Source organism: Thrips palmi, unplaced genomic scaffold (genome assembly GCF_012932325.1).
Source record: "Thrips palmi isolate BJ-2018 unplaced genomic scaffold, TpBJ-2018v1 HiC_scaffold_2, whole genome shotgun sequence".
Taxonomy (NCBI): Eukaryota; Metazoa; Arthropoda; class Insecta; order Thysanoptera; family Thripidae; genus Thrips; species Thrips palmi.
In genome coordinates this window covers 9,211,322-9,231,318 of record NW_023144629.1, presented here as the reverse complement: position 1 = coordinate 9,231,318, position 19,997 = coordinate 9,211,322, and the positions used below count along the sequence as shown (strand labels likewise).

The following is a 19,997-nucleotide window of genomic DNA, read 5'->3' as shown; positions in this document are numbered from 1 at the left end:
CTTGCAGTGCTGGGCAATAACCGGAACGGCCGCAGTGTCACCAACAACGCCCTGGTAAACTCGACCAAGCAGGTGAACAAGGTGAAGCCGACGGTGAACCGTGCCAACGAGGGCCTGACGTCACCGAGTCAGCAGGGCTACAATAAGCTGTAAGTGTGGCGCCACCTGTGTTCATTCTATTGCAGCGGAACGGACCGTTTTTGTGCCTCGGGCCGGCTGGGGCACAGTGCCCGCGTACTGACCAGCGAGTGCACGAACTGCTTGTTTGCTAACTTTCTATCCAAGGTATTCAAACCATTCCATAGTCAAGCGCTTGGATTTGGTGTTTGTTGTCGGCCTATTAACAAAAACGTGCGCGTCAGTAAAACTTCAAGCCTTTTTCTAACAACCGCGTCAAATGACTTTTATAATTTTTCGACCATTATCAGGCTTGCCTATGGCATGCTCTCTTTATCCTGAATCCTGCTTGTTTTGGTCGTATATTTATAGTTGGCTGCAAGGGTGGGAAGGAAAGGCAAGGTCACGCGATAAAGTTTAAAAATATTATGATTAAATTAATTTTGCCCTTTCCTTTCTACTGTGGCCAAAGCCAACTCCCCCTTTTTCAGCCAAACCGCTCAAAGAAATCAGTACTATAGTCGCGTTTCCCTATTATTATTATCCCTCACGTGGTGAAGGCAGTTTATGTCAGGCCCACGACTTCATTATTCTGTAAATTTATTTTTGAAAAAGGACAAGGAGTGGTGAAGGCGTTTTCCTTGTGGCCTGGTTGAGGTGTTCATGAGCATGGCTTGCTTTAGAACTCCTACACTTTTAAAACAAAGGGCTGTGCAGAACGAAAATTTTAAAATGAGAATCTAACGGATATATTTTTGTTTTTGCAATACTTTTGTTGTGTCACTGGAATGACTATTTTTGCAACGTCGGCACAACCCTATGTCACCTTCATTCCTCTCCCTTTCTTGCGCCAGCAATCCTGAACCTCTCTTTCTCACGGACAATGCTTCATTTCTTTCTTTCCATTTCGGATAGTCCATTTAAGAATACGAAAAGCACCATACAGCACCTAGCTTTTACGGTCTCTTTTCTCTTGTCCATCTGTTTCTTTCATTATCACACATGTTTGCTAAATTGCATCTGGAAGTATCATATCCTTGGGTGACATTGGTGCGAGAAAGAGTCAGGCCGCCATTTGCCACACTCTTTTGTAAAAGTGTGACACAGCAATGGTTGTCCGTGCATGGTGTGATTCTCCTGTGATTTCAGGGCTCAAGAGGACACTACATATTCCGGGTATCATCTGGCCTATGAAGTGAAAAAACTCATGTACGCTCGTTTACTTATCTTAGAATGCCTTCAGATACTTGTACTTTTGGTGTAAATTGCTGCGGTATGTTCGCGAATAGACTTTGAAAAACCGCGCACCATCCTGGGTTGAATTTTAAAGTAGTGGGACAAAGTTTTTTTTATACTGTTGGATTCCTAGCAATGCTTTATTTCCGAATTCGGAGCAATTCAATACTATATGCAGAAAACTTAGACACTTTAAATTGGTTTCAACTGGAAAAAGAAAGCCATTGAGATAATGTGACAGCGTTGTAGATCGACCCTGGAGGTTACAAGTTTAAGCAAGGGGTAGTTTTGGTGAAAGCCGATGAGACCCGTAGCCCAGGAGGTGTGCAGTTGGTGCAGAAGCAGCTATCAATCCTAATATTATCATTTTGTTCTGTTTACGTCTTTTATTGGTAGGCACTTCTGTACTGTGCTCCAGCCCCATACGTTTAGTTCCCGAGCCGCTAGGGCTCCCTCGCTCCTCGCTTCGTTTCGTGGGCCACCAGTGTAGCGGACGCATGTTTGTTTGCTTGTAGTTTGACACACCTTAAGTGTGTGCCCGAGTGTGCTGTTGTGGACGGCGTTCGCAAGACGCACCACGAATTGTGCAGCAACTGTGATTAATTTTCTCCGAAAAGGTTTTTGACAGTGTGTTTCTTGTGCTTTCGGGCTGCCTTGTGTGCCTGGTGTGCTTGGCGCTTGAGTCCGTGATGCATGGTGCCACAGCGGCATTCGTAGGCTGTGAATGTGATTTGTGTTGTCCGTGACATACGGATCGACTGCATATGAAATGAAATCATCTGTATTGGGTATTAATTTTAAATTAGAAAAAGCCTAACAAAGCTGAGTGAAAAGGCTGAGGGAGCGCTCTGTGGCCCAATAATGCAGCGTGTCTTTGCACCGTACAGGTACCTAGTGTCTGAAATGGAGATAGTTCTGTTCATATTGTATTGCTTGATCTCCGAACACTTAGGTGCGTAAATGAAATGTAGTGTAGACAGTTTTGGAACAAAAAAGCTTTACTATTATCTCCTTTGAAGTAGTGGCAGAGACACAATTGTACGCCAGAGGGAGTACACTGAGCGTACTGATCGAATGACAGACAATGTACCGCCCGTTTTGTATCGCATGGGTAGACAAGGCGCTGGTGACTCCCCTTTAGACCTCTCTTTGCCCTGTAGAAATCATTTCAGCGACTCTTTGGAGTGTATTGTCTCGAATGGGTTCCCCTTCAAACTCTGCGTTTACTCCACTTCCACAGCGAACCACACGAAAAACAAAAACAGCTTCACTCTTTATTCATTGCTTTCCTCGCCTTTTTTCTGTTCTGATTTCGGCTCCACTCCGTTCGAGAGCAATACACTTCGAAGAAGCACGCTCTTCCATACCTCTGTCTGTCTTCCCCTTTTCCCTTGATTTCTATTCATTTCTATTTTGACGTGTAACTTTATTTATTTGTTTACGGTATTCATTGTACATTGAGTTGATTGTCCAGTAAGCAAGCTTCGCCGTGGAAGTTGTCTCGTTTCTCGGGGATTCAGCAACAGTGTTGCAAGAGAAGCAGTCCGAAGGGAGCCAAATGTAGCCGCCCTTAACGTGCTGCCTGCGTCTGCCTGCACCAAAAAAAAAAACAATCGTTTCTTGAACCAAGATAAAAACACTAGCAACAAGTCAATCTACTTGTTTGTTTCAAGTAAATTGACGTAAAGCAAGTCAATTTTCTTGGTTCAAGAAACGATTTATTTGGGTGTTTCCAACGGCCGTGTGAAATCTCGCACCGAGTTTGAGCATTTCCACAATCCAGAGACAGCTGCAGCCTTCGTTCGGGCGTCTCCATCGGGCCTTTGCGCGCTCTTAAAACCTTACGAAGTATTTTGAGCATACGTATAACAAACTAAAATACTTTGTTGTACGAAGAAATAGTTCGTAAATTACGAAGTATTTTCTTTGTAAGCTTATGTATGCTCAAAATACTTTGTTATACAAACTACTTTGCTTTGTAAGGCCAAAAATAGTTTGTAAGGTTTTCTCAGTGCGACTCCCTCTCGCTCTGGCGACCCTATGCAGACTGATGCAGAGAGTTGTTGTTGTCGCTCTGTCTCTCTCGCACTCATCGGGCGTCCCGTATAGGAGCGAGAGAGAGACAGTGACAAAGCCGACTCTCGGAATCAGCCTGCTGTCAGTGGAAACGGACGCCTCCTCGGCGCTTCCCGCGCTCGGCGCTGACTGTCCGCTTGTCTCCAGGCCCACCAGCAGAGGCACCAGCGGCGCCAGCAACACCAACGCCAACAACAACCTGCAGATCGGCATCGCCGACGACCAGGCCAAGGACTTCGACTTCGAGAAGACCGAGATGAAGTACGACTCGACCGGCATGTTCCACTGGAGCCCCGCCCGCAACCTAGAAGACTGCATTTTGGTGAGTTGAAGTTAAAGTGCGCGGTTGCTCTCTGGAGCCCCTGTCAAGTGCTGGGTAGTCGAGCGGCGTGCCTACCACGGAACGAGGTTATGTAGGCGGCTACCGCTACCCCGCTGGACTGTTAGTGCCGTGCCGTCCGCGATGCACCAGCATCGATAGCAACCTGAGCCTGCCTACGAGGCAATACCTAAGCAGTTGCGTATGGTAGGCCAGCGGCTGAGGTTGGCAGCTCTTTCGACACTAGTACATCGTGAGGATTTCCGCCTACTAGTGTGGCAACACTGCTGCGTGCCGCGCTCTGAGAACGAACCTTGCTTTGGCCCCGCAGGACCGCAACCAGGCCGCCATGACGGTGCTTAACGGGCACGTGGTGGTGTGCCTGTTCGCCGACCCCGACTCCCCGCTCATCGGGCTGCGGAACCTCGTGATGCCACTCCGCGCCTCCAACTTCCACTACCACGAGCTCAAGCACGTCGTCATCGTCGGCTCCGTCGAGTACATCCGGCGCGAGTGGAAGATGCTGCAAAACCTGCCCAAGATCTCCGTGCTCAATGTGAGTATGATCCTCGAGAACCTCCAATGCCTCAACGGCCTGAGCCCTGGTTTCACCTGTATAGAGTTCCGACTATTGTAAAGTCAATAGTACTTGACTTTTGACTTGGAGTATGGTGGTTCTAATCTGCAAAGATTCAATTCAACTATCATGTTTTGATTTTTTTTTAATGCATTTATTCCTTGGGCCTATATTTTAGGGGTCGCCTTTGTCGCGAGCGGACCTCCGCGCCGTCAACGTGAACCTGTGCGACATGTGCGTCATCCTGTCGGCCAAGGTGCCCAGCAACGACGACCCCACCCTGGCCGACAAGGAGGCCATCCTGGCGTCCCTCAACATCAAGGCCATGACCTTCGACGACACCATCGGCGTGCTCAGCCAGGGTAAGCGGGCTCATGTTTTGTTGGTGGCAAAACTTGCGATATGTATTTTATTAGTCCCATAATGCGCAATTTGCATTGTTTTTAAAATTTCCCCCGTTGCAACTTTGTCGCGTTGCGCAGCCAACAACGAGGAGGCGGCGCTGACGCCCGTGGGCAGCCCCATCGTGCTGCAGCGGCGAGGGTCCGTGTACGGCGCCAACGTGCCCATGATCACCGAGCTGGTCAACGACACCAACGTGCAGTTCCTGGACCAGGACGACGACGACGACCCGGACACGGAGCTGTACCTCACGCAGCCCTTCGCGTGCGGCACGGCCTTCGCCGTCAGCGTGCTGGACTCGCTCATGTCCACGGTGAGCCTGCCTCCTTGAGCGTGGCCCACCCGCGGCAGAGGACTGCAGACTGACTTCGAGAGTCGTTTTCGTCGCTCTCTCTCTCTCTCTCTCCCTCTCTCTCTCTCTCCCTCTCTCTCTCCCTCTCCGTCTCTCTCTCTCTCTCTCTCTTTCTCTCTCTCTCCTCTCTCTCTCTCTCTCTCTCTCTCTCTCTCTCTCTCTCTCTCGCACTGTCCCTTGTAAGTGCGAGAGAGACGGCGACGACTCTCAGAATCAGACTGCAGGGCCAGCCCCTTTTCAGAACATGTGCTGAATGTGTCTCCTTTCCGCCCCGCAGACGTACTTCAACCAGAACGCCCTGACTCTCATCCGGTCGCTCATCACCGGAGGCGCCACTCCGGAGCTCGAGCTCATCCTGGCCGAGGGCGCCGGACTCCGCGGCGGCTACAGGTAAGTCCGGCATCCTACCGGGGTGCTCTCCTCCCTTCCTGCACAAAGGGTAAAACAAACTCCCAAGAGGACTTCCTTCTTGTAGTGTTCCACGCGTGTTAGGCCTAAGCCCCTGTGAATCGTGAGTTAGGCAGGCCCGTCGCACTCCGGTGCGTGATGACTGCCTACCCTGCAGGCGCGTAGCCCCTGTGAAACCGAGGGTAGGCAGGCCCGTCGCACTCCGGTGCGTGTTGGCTGCCTACCCTGCAGGCGCGTAGCCCCTGTGAAACCGAGGGTAGGCAGGCCCGTCGCACTCCGGTGCGTGATGACTGCCTACCCTGCAGGCGCGTAGCCCCTGTGAAACCGAGGGTAGGCAGGCCCGTCGCACTCCGGTGCGTGTTGGCTGCCTACCCTGCAGGCGCGTAGCCCCTGTGAAACCGAGGGTAGGCAGGCCCGTCGCACTCCGGTGCGTGATGACTGCCTACCCTGCAGGCGCGTAGCCCCTGTGAAACCGAGGGTAGGCAGGCCCGTCGCACTCCGGTGCGTGTTGGCTGCCTACCCTGCAGGCGCGTAGCCCCTGTGAAACCGAGGGTAGGCAGGCCCGTCGCACTCCGGTGCGTGTTGGCTGCCTACCCTGCAGGCGCGTAGCCCCTGTGAAACCGAGGGTAGGCAGGCCCGTCGCACTCCGGTGCGTGTTGGCTGCCTACCCTGCAGGCGCGTAGCCCCTGTGAAACCGAGGGTAGGCAGGCCCGTCGCACTCCGGTGCGTGTTGGCTGCAGGCGCTCCCGCCTCCGCGCTGGAGCGGTCGGAGGCTGTGTGTCTCGACGCCTCTGCTCTGTGGTCCAAAGACACTGACTGTCTGTTCTGTCTCTCTCCCTCTCGCCCCGCAGCACCATGGACAGCCTCTCAAACCGCGACCGCTGCCGCGTGGGGCAAGTGTCCCTGTTCGACGGGCCGCTGGCGCAGTTCGGCGAGTCCGGCAAATACGGCGACCTGTTCGTGCTCGCCCTCAAGTCGTACGGCATGCTGTGCATCGGGCTGTACCGGTAAGGACCGCCTGCACGCGTGCAAGGCGACGCCTTGTGGGTCGAGCCTGCAAACGCCTCCAAACAAGGGTTGTCACGTCCATACAATAAGTATAGGAGGATTGATGAAAATGTCATTAATTTGTGATGAAACTGTCATCATTTCTAAGTATCATCCACTTTTTTCTTTCATCAAGTGACAACAGATTTTCATGGTGTGTGCACACCCTACTCCATTTCAACGTGTCTGGTTGCAGGTTCCGGGACACGAGCAACTCGTGTGACGCGTCCTCCAAGAGGTACGTCATCACCAACCCGCCCGACGACTTCGCGCTCCTGCCTACGGACCAGGTGGGTGTCGACGACAAAATTGCGTTTGTTACCTCAAAATTCCTTGCTGTTGTTTTTAACTTCATTTCGTGGCCGATTCGTGACTCTTCGCTGTGCGTTGCAGGTGTTCGTGCTGATGCAGTTCGACCCCGGTCTGGAGTACAAGCCAAACAGAGGCGCGCCCAGAGGGAAGGACGACAACTCCTGACTATTGCTTTGTAGCGCCCTCACGGACGGCCCCTACTCCTACATTTAAACGACCTCCATCTGCGCACGCCCCAATCAACTCCATTTTTTGTATCATTTCTTTTCTATTTTATTTACACGTTTTATTTTTTTCTTTCTTTTTCTTTTGTTTGCTCTTTCCCTTGCACCCCCTTCACCGGAATGCACGCTACACTCGCCCATGCTCTGGCCAGAGTCGGCAGTTCCATTCTCATGAAAACCTTCGGACTATCGGAGACATTGGTTGAATATCAACAGATGACACAAAAAGTTTCACCAATTGCCAATTTCATACTAAAAATTCCTGTTTTTGTTAGAAAACAAAATTATTTTTAGTTTGCCACGTTCTACTTCCCCCTTGCTTTGAGTTGTTTTGGGACTATACGTGCTGCAGGCGGTCGTGGGAGAGGTTCCGTCAGGCAAGATCATGGCGAGTCAAGAGCTGACATCACCAGTGCCTCCAATGGTAAACCTGGTGAAATGTTCGCCCCAAGCTCGACTAGCTCGTGGTCTTCCCGAGAGGACGCTACGGTGGGCGTGTGACCCACCAAAACCCAAGGACTCTATCTCTATTCAGAGAAAACAATGAAAAGAAGTTGTCTGACACTTTGTACATAGACCAACGACTTAAGTAACGCATCGAGTGTGTGTTTGTGCGCCTGTATATATAGAAGTAATGTGTGATGATGAGATTTCAGAATTTTACGTAGACTGTTGCTTGAAAGGTGTACATATTTTTTTTACATGTTTGTTGTTTGAATTTTCTACATAAGATATGACCACAAACAAATTAAGAGATCAGATCTGCGCATTGTGTGTTCAGATCCCCATCCCTCTTTACAAAAAAAAAAACTAAAAAAAAACGAAGGAAAAAATTACCTTACGGTATGCTCAGAATAGAATTGTGCTTCAGTTTGGCAAAAGACAGATTCCTCATCCGTGTGGAATTTCGGTTGACATTACAAAAACACTGTTACATTTGTATTGTAAAGGTTAATCAGGTAATGATTAAATGCACAACTTAAATAGTTAAAATACTCCTTAAAAAATGTGATACCTTGAAATTACTAAGGAAAAATTTGCAAAGTAATGTTATATTGTATGTAGAAAGTTAACTGTTTTCACATTATTAAGGTTTACAATTTGATCTCTGGCTTTTAAAACTCCCAAGTTGGCTGCCTATGACTCATGTTGTGATCAGTAAAATTGGAAATGTCTCCTGTAAATGCAGTAGGACTCAACAGACAGCTTATTTTAACCAAACTTTTGAAGCAAACTTGAAATACGTAAACAAATTAGAAAATTTTGTCAAAAAGCTAGACATTACAAATTCCTGGAAATAAATTTATTTATTATTGTTGACTAAGATATGAGAACTCTTTTCTAAAGCTATAACATAACAATTCTTCTGCATTGGAATTCTCCTCTTATTCTATTTACAAAGCCCACAGTTTACTTCAGTGTGGATATTTGCTAAGATTTTGTGGACTTAGATGCACTTTTCACCGAGACGGACTTTTGCATCACGTCAGTTGTATGAAAACAGAAAGAAAATGACGGAATGTAGGTATTGAAAATAGAGCCAAATGATTCCTGCTTAATTGAGCTTGAAAGTAAGCCTCCCTTCAACAAAGTAAACTTTCCAGCTTTTTCGCATTGCTTTCTTTTCCAATCTAGAGAAAATGAATTTTAATAAGGTAGCTTAGACAGATATATTTTCTTCAGCTAACTTCACATCATGAATCTGACAGGCCCTCTTCTGTTATGTCTAATACTTGACTGTTGAATGTTCTGAGTTATCTCCAATGAATACATGAGTAAATACTCCTATTCTTGCAGACCTCTACATCTGTGCTATCAATACTGTGTGCTAAAAACAACAAAATTAATAGTGTAATTTTGGACTATATGAAAATATAAAAATCATGCTTACATTTACTGAAATAAAATCCAAGTCAAATAGGATTAGGTTCCTATCTAGAACAAACAAAAATTTTTACCTTTGCAAAGTATTAGAATCAACCTGCAATGTGATAAATTTCTAAGTTTTTATGTAGATTTTTTTAAAATCGCATATTGTTGTCGTTTTTTTTTTCTCAGGAGATGCATGCAAGTGTGGGTGAGTGAATGTTTTTATGTATCTTTACTAAGCAGTTTGCAAGGTGGTATATGTGCTACAGTGTCTTTACCATTGTGCTCCTTGGCACAGTACTGACTCAGTAGGTCATGTCATGCTTGACAGGCCATGACGCAGCTAGGGTAGTAGTGGCCAGCGGCCATGCCATGGCTCAATTTCATTCCTGTTTCATTCCCTGTACTGTGTGAGAGCATGATGATGAATTCACAAGAACTGACTTTATTCCAAATTGCCCATATGAACGCCAAGCAGGGTCACTGCTACTGACAGTATTCTGACTGTAGTGTGGAGTTCTCATTCAACGTTGCTAATAGCAAAAGCCTGAAATGCGCTGAATCTTTGAACGTGTTCATTACGAGCTTTCCACTGTTGTTGAACAACACAATGGGACAAGTGTTCAAAATTCAATGAGCTTACCATTAACTTTTCAAAATTTCTCTGATTGTATCTGCGAAAGTACAATTTCAGTTGCATTTTGTTACATGCAATGCAATTAATTGGTTCATAGTGATGATGCCTTAGAGATTTAAATTGTGCCAGCAGAATGTGTTCGCACTTTAGATTCAGTGACAATCTCAGACAAAGTCAGAGTAGTTCAAAGTTCGTGCACAGTTGTTTTTGATGGCTAACAATTTGTGATTGTTTCACCTAACGCAATGTTTGCATTACATGTCTAGCAAAACCATAACTCTCACTGGCCTCCCTCTGAAACCATGGCTCTAACTGAAGAGTGACTGCAATCCTTTTACTCTACTAACCAACCACAGCTGGGTGTAGTTGCATCAAGGTGCCAAAGTTTGTCCCATGACAAACCCTAAAAAGCTCATAGAAACTTTGTACGCTTAGAATGTTCAATTGAAAATAGCACTGCATGTGGGCAAATTTGAAGAGCAGAATTGGTCAGCCAGCTAAGTTTTAGGTGTAGACCTGTGTAGCATGAGGAATGTCTATTCCTCTTTTTATCACTGCCAATGTAATGATTTTCAACTCTAAAAATTCATAATCAAGATAATTTGTATTTTTGCTATTCTTAAAATAAAATTTGAAGTTAAAGCTTAGATAGAGAAAAAAACATTCTTTCACCTTGATGCAACCAGGCCTTGACTATGATGTTGAAAATAAAAAAGGTTATTGATGTAAAATTTTTATGAAAATAAAAGGAGTTTTTATTCAATTTTAAGAATATCTTTAACTCGCTATACTTGCACCCTTACACAACCCATCTGGAAAGCATATACTACTTAACTTAGAGTTCTCATGAAGTGTTGAACTTAAGGTGAGGGACTTGCCACACAGATACCTTTCCATCTGTAGTTCCAAGTGCCAGCAGCTGTGAACTGTTCAAAACAAAAACAGAGATGAGTGAAAAATACTTCACTGCAAAACGTATTCATCCAAAAAACTGAAGTGCATAAATTTAATTGTTTTTAACTGTCAAACATGGTACAAACCTTATAGTACGGACACTAACAGTAGACAGTGAAACTTTAGCATTTCCATCATCCAGATCTAACAGAGGCAAAATTTTTGTTGTATGGACATCATGCAAGTGAATGGCACCTGATGAGCCCCATGTCAAGGCAACACTTGGGTGACTAGAAATTACTTGTAACCCATATGAAGGCTCTGGTAAATGAATTATTCTTAAGAGGCAAACCTGGAAATAAGATAAGATAATAATTGTAAAACATTCTCAGGAGATGTGTCAATATGAGAAAATGAATCCCTGACTGCTCGAACCTCAGCAAGAGAGTAGACATGTAGTTCAGAATCAGAACCACAGCTGAGAAAGAGATCTTTGCTTCCTGGTACCCATTGAACACCAGTTACAGTTCCTTTATGGCCTTCCAAAATATTTAGAACTGGATCACAATAATCTAATTCATGACCAACAGAAGCTGAAAGTAAAAACGCCAAGATTGAACGAGATCTTTTATCAAATAACATCAATAATGTCAAGAAAGATAAGCCTACTTCGCTTGCGAAGACATGGTCGCCTGCTGTCCGATGTGCACAGTGCAACTGAACCTCCTTCGATGCCAGCAACAAATAAACCTGGATTGCTGGGATTGAATTTAGCACATACAATGCCATAGTCGATACTCTGTTTTTCTGCTTGAAGAAGGAAGCTGAAAAAAAAGTCAAAAGATGCATAAAAATACTCTAATGAATGAAAAGACAAAATATCTAAAAAGACACAACAAATAAAGACATACCATTTGGCAGCTTTGAGGGTGGAACTAGTTGACTTCATGGTCCAAATAACAACTGATCCATCTCTTGATGCTGAGGCCAGAACTGGCCTTAGATCTGTCATATCAAAGTTTTGAATCCATTGCATATGGACTACTGCTTCACTGTGCAAAGTGATACTACCAATAAGAGTTGGATCATCTTTCTGTAAATTCCACACTGTGACTTCACCTGCAAAAGAATTTTGATTCAACAGGGTTTTGTTCAAAACACACAATGCAACTAAGCAAACAAGTACCTTACCACTGAATGTTCCACAAGCAAGAATAAAGGACTCTATTGGATGTGCACACAGAGCAGTCACACAGGCATTCACATCTAGCGATCTGTATGGTGTCTCTGTCTTGCATTCTTGCCTGAAAAATGTTTCCAAATTTTACATTTAAATGACAGCTAAAACCAGTTAAATAGATAAAATAATGAAGAGAGCTTCTATACCCATTGGTTCGGTGAAGTGAAACACAGCCTGAGTGCACACACCAGCTCGGATGCTCCTTGGCACATCTTGAAACAGCTAGAATTCCTCCAGTTGAACTCCAATCAATGGCAGATGTAAAACACTGAAATATTTATGGAAGGAAAGCCAGAATTGATAAAAATTTCAAAGTAGGTAATATAGAATCATACCAACAGGGACCTTACATCATTTTGAAGTTCAGTTTGTGGCATGCTTAAAGAAAACAGATGCCTAGTACTACTGTCCACACTTTCTTGAAGTTTGTATTCATTAAATGCACGACTTTTGTTGCTTTTGTCAAGCTCTTCAATGACTCGAGGAGTTATTTTTGATAACCACGCAGCAAGCTTCGTCATATCAGCACCTGAAGAACTTTGCTCTTGGATCACTTCAGTCTGAACCTGAGTATAATAAAATGTAACATTAAATTAAATGACAAGGGTGTAAGGTATGTAAGACAGAACTTAGGACTCAATCCACGTTCCACGTAATTACCTCTGATGAGGTGCAGTACTTGCTCTGGGCTTCCTTTTCACTGAACGTCAAATCAGTTGTCTGAGCAGCCATGTCGCTGCAGGATCTAAAGAATTTAAAGAGGGGGAAACACAATCATTTGGAGTGATAAATAATTCAAAAAGCAACACTGCACACGAAACCAGACATGCCGGTGTCAAAGAGTGCACCTGCTAACCTGTCAGTTCGCCACATAGAGGCACAGTTGACAACGTCCATGTCCTCAGCAACGAGAGAATTTGCCATTCCGTCAGAGACAAGAATAGTTCAGCCTACGCAGTTGGCCGGCAGGAGTGGCAGAAAGGACAAATCGAAATGGCGTGACCTCGCGACAGGTCCTTTCGGTCCTCGTCCCTGTGCCGTCACAAATAATGCACGCCTTGGAGAGTCGTTTGACGTCGCGAACGCTAGCAGAAGCCAGGCCCACTCCACACTGGCGTTGCCATGGCGACGGGAAAACATAAACGGAGAAGGAGTGCGGTACCAACGTGCGAACAGTACTGCTGCAGTTCTATTCCTCTCCGTACGTTATTTACGCACCCCAAAATTTTCTTTCCTAAACTTTCAGCGAGTCTCACCCGTTTTCACCCGTTTTGCCTAAGCTTCTGAAGCGAGCTCCGTGATTCGACAATGAAAGTTTGTGTTGCTTTGAGGGTGGCATTGTTTTCCCCGTACAAAATAATAAACAAAAGCAGAAGCGAGCTAAGAAGTTAAACTTGGTCGCTCTCAAATCACTTCTCAATGTCATGTTTTTGTAATGATTTCCTACAGAACTAAATGGACTTTTACAGATAGACATGTCCAGTGAGGCTTTGCCTCTTAAGTCTCAGCTGTACAAGAATGGGAAACTGTTGTGCACAGGTGAAGCTTGTAAGAAACAGAGTGACTATAAGAAGGCGAAGGTGAGAGGTGACTCCCAGGTGTTGTCTTGGAAGACAAAATTTAATTTGAAATAGGATAAAATTTTTCGTGCTGTAGTGAAAAATGGCTGAGTGTTGCATGCATTCATCAACCCTTTTTTTTACTGCTCATCTAATTTCAGGAAAATTGTTCTTCTACTCGTGGGCCTTGACAATTCTGGTAAAACTGCGACTGCCAAAGGATTGTTGAAAGGTATATCCGCAACAGTAAATTTTTTTTATTACATAAACATATATTTTTATTTTTTTTAATCCTTCCTTGAAAATTTTTGTTTAAATTTACAGAAAATATGCACAGCACTGTACCAACTGTAGGATTTAGTTCTTACAATCTTTTTTATAAGGGATATACTGTTGTTATTTATGACCTGGGAGGAGGTCCTCAGATTAGAGATATCTGGTCCCAATATTATGTTGATGTAAGCACAAACTTATGGTTCAATTGTTATTTTTAGGCAGGTATTATTGTGTTGTCTAATGGGACATTTTATTTTATTTCAGGTGCATGGCATAATTTATGTGATTGATGCTAGTGACACGTCAAGGATCAATGAGAGCTGCTCTGTTCTGCAAAGGCTTCTTACTCACGACAAGCTAAAAGGGAAACCTCTCCTCCTGTAAGTGCTGATATTATTTGGTTCAGTAAATGTATTTCCATTTTATTAAAAAAAAATTAATGTCTGTTTTCCAGTCTAGCTAATAAGCAGGATGTTGATGGAGCACTTGATGAGATTGATGTTGTAGAAAGACTTAATCTGGAGGCCATAGTCAATGAACAAAAATGTCCTACTTTGGTAGAAACCTGTTGTGCTGTGCCTCCTCCAAGTGATTCTAAGCTCCGAAAGGCATACCAAGATCCAGGAATACAGAATGGTTACAGGTCTGTAGTAACTTCCCTTAAATTTGTAAAAATAAATTGATCTTGCCTACCATATTAATAGTACTTCCTGTTCAATGCTTCCCACAGATGGATTTTGAACATAATAATCAAAGATTACAATGCCTTAAATAGCAGAGTTGAAATGGATTCTAAAATTGCTCAAGATGAGCTGATGGTGGAGAAAGAAAATCGCAGGAAAAGGGTAGAAGAGGAGCGTAGAAAAAGAGAAGAAATTGAGAGCACTGTAATCATTCCACTTCGAGACAGTTCTCCTGTAAGACTCATAGCAATTATTGCTGATTCCGACAGCTTCTTCTGCTTTTTTAAATCACATACTCAATGCATTGTACCGTGTGTTTTCAAATTGAACAGGAAAGTTGTAAAAGCAGAATCATCACTGTCCAGTCTTCATCGGAAGGCATTGGTACAGCTCAGGAACCAATATCTGAAGAAGCCGCACACCCCTCTGATTCACAGGACAGTGGGTGCACAGATCAAAATGGATTCGTGGAAGCGGATGCAAACTCCTTGAACACAATCAAAAGTACAGATAGTGCTGTCAAATTCGATGATAAAATTGAAGCAACTGAAAATACAAAGGGTAAAATATTTTGCTCCAATTTGGGCTATTCTTGTCAACACAGTGTTTTTTTCCCCTGGTATTTTTTAATTCTTTTGTTTTAGAAAAAAAACATTTTTTAAAGAAGAATTTTATGAAGCGCACAAACAGAACTGCTCCTGCCAATGTACCCCATGATGAAACAAAAGGTTCAGGATCACAACCAGCTGCGAGACATAGATTGCCCCCTTTGACTCCACCTCCCAACCACGTTAAAATGGTAAGATATGCTCTTACCAAGGCTCTTGCTGAGATTTGAACTACAATAACATTTTGAATATTTTTTTGAAATTACAGTTTGAAGTTAAGTCTTCTAAACGATCCAGACTTGTTACATCTATGAGTCTGTCATTTGATAAAAGTGAGTCTGAGCTAACTGATGAGGATAGGTCCCTTAATTTAGTCAGTTTTCCTTCAGATTGGAAATTATTGAAACAGTCAAAAGGTATGTCTCTCTCAAAATTGATATTGGTCTGTAGTGATGTGTGATTGTAATTGTTGTGCTTTCTTTTTAAAGGACATGAAGATGGTTTGAACGGTTCAAATAATGAAGACAGCTTTGGAAAAACGTTTGTTGTTTCCAGTGGTGCTCCTACCTTAGTAAAAAAGTAATGATAAGCGTTTTTTACTGTATGATGAATTGCGAAGTTTAAAGGAAAGACTTGCTGATTGAGTTCACTGCTTCTGGACATTCCCTTTGTTACTGAAATTCATATCCGTACTTGCGAGCACTTGTCCAGAAGGATTGAACTGCCTATCAAGATATCGCATATGTTTTGTGAAACATAAGTTTTATACTACTGACTTGGTCCAACTACTATTATTAATTCTTTGTCACTAGTCTTTGTGACATATTGTGTACATCTAGTCAGGAAAAGCATCTAGGTTTGTAACTTGTAGATACTTTTCCCACCCGTTATTGGCCATCTGTAACATATAGAATAAACTCAGAGAATGACAAAGAGGTACTGTATCTATTTAATTTTGTTATTTGCTCAAGAATATCACTACTCTACCTATTCTTCACCTCCTCCTTTCTTGCTGTGTACTGTATATTGTACACATAATGTCTGCCGTATTTTTTCTTCAATGTCTTTAACTGCGTTGGGAAGCTTGATACTAACTAGTTAGTGTACATCACTTCAAAAGACCAATTTCACATTGTAAAATGCACCTTTTATTCAATGTAATCACAGATTTATCATAGTACACTCCGTAAAGTTAGTCTAATTTAATTTCATCTGAGAAGACGAGACATGCTTGCACCACAGTGCTCATTGTTTGTGCTGCATTGTGAAGAATATAGGTAAATGGCCAGTTTGAATACAAGAAAAGTAACAACGGTAGTAATGCTAAACCTAAGTGATGAGAATAACACATATGTAATCAAATTATGCTGACAATTCTGGAGTACTTCACTCAAAGATAGTTTTCACAATATCTTCCCTAACTGTTTGTGCCTCTCTCATACAGCGCAAAAGGCCTGGACTTACAAAAACAAAGTAAACAAATGGAATGGAGGCAAGACACAAATCAATATGATATGTTGGATATCCAATTTTCTTCCTCTAAACCTACCTTGCTAAGGAACCACACATTTGTATCAAAACACACTCGTACTCTGAGAACAATTTGATTGAAGAAAGGATATAAGAACTGTCCTGGTTAATAATGAATGAAATACCCTATGGACAATGAATGATGAATTTTTTTTAGTGTATTGTCTCAGGTATCTGAGAAAGTTCCCGCAATACAACTGGAGATGATTGAGGCACTGACAACTTTAAGTACGAATAGCTAACATAAGCAAACTCTGGAAAGTTCAAGAAGCTATGGACAAGAACCTTCTTAAAATAGTTCATTCAAAAATACATCTGAATAGATAGATAAAATCAAAACACTATCATTACCAGTTTCTTTGCTTCAATGATACACATGACTTCTTATTTATGGTAAGTACCAATCAATGTGTAAAAATCTTATCAGTGTTTATTTTTTAATAGTGGAGTAAGAAAATCACAACTTATGTTGGATCTTGCACTAAATGTAAATCCATTGCTGCCAGGCATTTAATTCCTTTTTACACTACATTAATTAGAGAGCAACACCACCAAACAGTTTGTGACAAAAAAAAGTCTGACTGCCATGGATTGATTACCATTCAACAACTTTAAAAAATAGTTTGCTTCATTATAGTTGAAAGTTTAGATACAGTTCACAAAAATATAAAACTCAAGGCAAGGAGTTATTTCTTTTACCAACAATCGACAAAATGAATAATTTATAATGCTTGGTTTATTGCATGTTGCTGAAACCATGTTTCTCCATTTAACTTTGAAGTAATAACCAAAATTTAACATAAAAATTCTCTAACAATAAAAATTAGATGTCTTTTGAATGCACAGCTTGTTAAAGACTTGCGAGAAGGCAAAGAATCTTAAAACAACTCGAGCAGAGCAGAAAGCTAAATATGCAGTGGAGAGTCTATGCCATAAACATCTATTTTCGGAACCAATGATGTAATTGACAAGGAGAAGGGTGACAACCTATGAATGATCCTAGAAATAGTCAAAATTATACTTTCTGTCAAGATAAGGATTCTTCCAAAGTAGCATACATTATCACAAATTTATGGCATAAAATCTAATGACATATTAGAGAAATCCTCAGAAAGTAAAATATACTGTATTAGTTGAATGATTAGGTACACCTCATTACGCATGAATCCTAAAATTTGATTTTCTATTGTAAATACCCTCCTACTGGAACTAGCACATCCTTGTTTCCTCCACAGGGAACTGAAAAATCAACAAACTAACAAAACCAATTCCTCCACAAGTTCACTAACCTTGACTTACATGCCGGCCAATTCAAGCAAGTATACAAAAGAGCCAACAAAGGGATTTTTCTCACAAGATTAACTCAACAAAAAAGAAGGTTAAATATTGAAGATTTTAAAAATAAAATCTTTAAATGGTAATGTAATTAACCAACTGCTAAGTATTGCACAGTAGCAAGCATTCTCAGGCATACATTCACCCTTCATTACACAGCCAGACAAACTAGCCACTAAACCATGGCAAGAAAGACACCGTAACATAACAAAATGAAAGCTCTTAATTTGTTACACTTTAGGCGATGATATAACTTATCAAACTATAACAACAATAAACAATATTCTCAAAATCCAAAACCTTTTCAACAAGTTCTATAGGCACAAGTGTCTTAATTAACTTAAAATAAAGTATTTCTCTTATGTTGTTATCAAATTCTGTACAAGAATAAAAACATGAATTTCAGAGTTTAGATTGAAGGTACTATACTTTTAGGAAAATTAGTTTCAGCCACTAATTTAACAAAGTTATACCCAATTGCCTTAAGAATTGCCATTGGGGTCACACACTGAAACTTTAGACAGAACAAAATGGGAGGAAAAAAAGAGAGGAAGAAGATCAAGCTACAACTAATAGAAAACAGTCTTCAGTAGCACATCTTATACATCAAAACAAAAAGACTTGGTTCAATAAGCAAGAGACACAAAGAATGGCTTATCAGATTTGAGCACATCAAAGCATACCATACACGATTGAAGTTAAGACACACTGTAGGTAACTGAAGCCCATTTACACAATTGCATTTAGCTAACATTTTCTAACACAGGTGAAAATATGGATTAGCAGTCACCCATATATTGTCAATTAATAATTGCATTGAATAATAAAATGAACAAGCTACGCTTCATTTGATGAGCTATTCTAAGAAAGCCTATCAGTCAAAATAGGATATTAATTAGTCCCTGGTGATTTAACTTTTCAAAGTAATAAAATTTGGAAGGACAACTCAAAGTATAACACCACACAAATGATACATTCTTCCTTTGGTTCAAGCACACCCTACACATGAAAGATGTCTTTAGGGCACTATCAGACTTAAATGTTGGTTAGAGCTCAAACATCTCATCTTGTTCTCTTTGAAGACGCTGCAATGATGTGCGGACTTTTCTTCCTTGAGTCATTACGATTGGGTGAGGAGCTGAAAGAATTTCACTTGATGATGGTGCAACAACTTGATGTTGATTTTGTTGACGTAACCTCGAAACTGGTGGTCGTTTTCGTGTAAATATGTCGTCCTCAGAGTACAAGCTGGAAGAGTAGTGCATAACAATCAATAAATAAATTGACAAATGAGAGAAAGGAACACAGAATTTTATTGATTATGCAACTTACCTGCTGTTTCCTTGAACTTTTTGAACTTGATTCTTAGTGCTGGCTATTGAAGAATCTATTTTGTCAAGAAATTCATCAATACTATGTTCATCGGAAAAGCCATTTTCTGTTGAACTAGGTGACATAGGTGATGCAGGTGATGATATGACACTTGCTCCTGCTGAACCAGAGCTAGACAGCATACCATCTGTGTCTGGTACCGGAATCATGAGATATTCTCTTAGAAACAAGCTGTCATTGGCGAACAGTCTGTTGGCGCGACGGATCTGCTCCGTCTGAAAAAAATGGAAATTTGTGATTTTTTAGAAGAGGGCGAGCTGTTACAGACATAACATATCTAAAGCCAACGACAAAAGTCACAATATTGAAGCTTGTGTGTATGTTGATGGAAACAGGAAAACAACATAACCTCAAACGACGATATCCATAAACATCAATAAATAAATTTCGGGAAATTCAAGACGAGAGAGGGTGATTGAACGGGTCAATGCGACGCGCACAAGCGGTTATCTGGGGTCCAGGGACTGACCCCGGGACTGATAACAGCCCATCCACTGGACAACGTTAACCTCTGGAAAACTCACCGTGACTCCGTAGCGAAGCGCCAAGCCCTGGAGGGTATCGGTTTTACAGACTACATGCTTGATGAGCTGCTCGGGCCGTTTTTGGTGGCTACTGGTACTTCCGTACCTCTTGAGAGACCGCGCCGAATCCCTAATGGAGCGCCTTTCATCCGTCCCTCCGTCTGCCATTGTGTAATACTGGCATTACTGACGTGAGGAGAAGAGAAAAGTTGGGGTTGGGATTCGGGTCAGCTGATGGCTGAGCGGAGCGGCGGAGCGGAGCGCGAGTCGCGAGTGCGGAGGTAGCAGCAGCGACAGTCGTGCCACATCTGCAGCCCGAGTTTCCCTCCAGCGTGTCCTACATTGGAAAGCGGCTTCCCGAAGTAAATGCGGTGCAGATC

The 19,997-nt window shown here is 42.6% G+C and overlaps 4 protein-coding genes across 26 annotated transcripts in view; 2 read left to right on the top strand and 2 right to left on the bottom strand.

Annotated features, from left to right (window-relative positions):
- Positions 1-8,394, top strand: part of LOC117647237 (calcium-activated potassium channel slowpoke) — a 36,619-nt gene extending 28,225 nt beyond the window's left edge. For 22 of the 23 annotated variants that reach the window (XM_034388915.1, XM_034388904.1, XM_034388909.1 and 19 more), the window contains 10 exons: positions 8-149; positions 1,267-1,326; positions 3,577-3,751; positions 4,080-4,304; positions 4,504-4,687; positions 4,808-5,040; positions 5,357-5,469; positions 6,339-6,494; positions 6,731-6,824; positions 6,928-8,394. In XM_034388915.1, coding sequence (XP_034244806.1) covers positions 8-149; positions 1,267-1,326; positions 3,577-3,751; positions 4,080-4,304; positions 4,504-4,687; positions 4,808-5,040; positions 5,357-5,469; positions 6,339-6,494; positions 6,731-6,824; positions 6,928-7,011 — 1,466 coding nt within the window. In that variant the 3' untranslated portion in view covers positions 7,012-8,394. The remainder of the gene's footprint in view (positions 1-7; positions 150-1,266; positions 1,327-3,576; positions 3,752-4,079; positions 4,305-4,503; positions 4,688-4,807; positions 5,041-5,356; positions 5,470-6,338; positions 6,495-6,730; positions 6,825-6,927) is intronic. The other variant, XM_034388902.1, reaches the window with a different exon arrangement.
- Positions 8,395-10,302: 1,908 nt separating this feature from the next.
- LOC117647260 (WD repeat-containing protein 34-like) lies at positions 10,303-12,840 on the bottom strand. The gene is made up of 10 exons (XM_034388950.1): positions 12,567-12,840; positions 12,371-12,455; positions 12,061-12,276; positions 11,857-11,978; positions 11,662-11,774; positions 11,382-11,589; positions 11,140-11,294; positions 10,906-11,063; positions 10,617-10,822; positions 10,303-10,502 (listed from the first exon to the last, which is right to left on the bottom strand). The coding sequence occupies exons 1-10, from the start codon at positions 12,632-12,634 to the stop codon at positions 10,421-10,423; spliced, it is 1,413 nt and encodes a 470-aa protein (XP_034244841.1). The 5' UTR covers positions 12,635-12,840; the 3' UTR covers positions 10,303-10,420.
- A 150-nt stretch (positions 12,841-12,990) lies between these two features.
- On the top strand, positions 12,991-15,776 carry LOC117647261 (ADP-ribosylation factor-like protein 13B). Its single transcript, XM_034388951.1, has 11 exons — positions 12,991-13,024; positions 13,180-13,290; positions 13,431-13,501; positions 13,594-13,727; positions 13,810-13,925; positions 14,000-14,188; positions 14,276-14,462; positions 14,561-14,789; positions 14,873-15,027; positions 15,105-15,252; positions 15,325-15,776. Exons 2-11 carry the CDS (start codon positions 13,229-13,231, stop codon positions 15,417-15,419), a joined length of 1,386 nt encoding a protein of 461 aa, XP_034244842.1. The 5' UTR covers positions 12,991-13,024; positions 13,180-13,228; the 3' UTR covers positions 15,420-15,776.
- Positions 15,777-15,961: 185 nt separating this feature from the next.
- LOC117647278 (lysM and putative peptidoglycan-binding domain-containing protein 2) lies at positions 15,962-19,906 on the bottom strand. Its single transcript, XM_034388981.1, has 3 exons — positions 19,618-19,906; positions 19,034-19,308; positions 15,962-18,949 (listed from the first exon to the last, which is right to left on the bottom strand). The coding sequence occupies exons 1-3, from the start codon at positions 19,783-19,785 to the stop codon at positions 18,748-18,750; spliced, it is 645 nt and encodes a 214-aa protein (XP_034244872.1). The 5' UTR covers positions 19,786-19,906; the 3' UTR covers positions 15,962-18,747.
- Between the last annotated feature and the right edge of the window lie 91 nt (positions 19,907-19,997).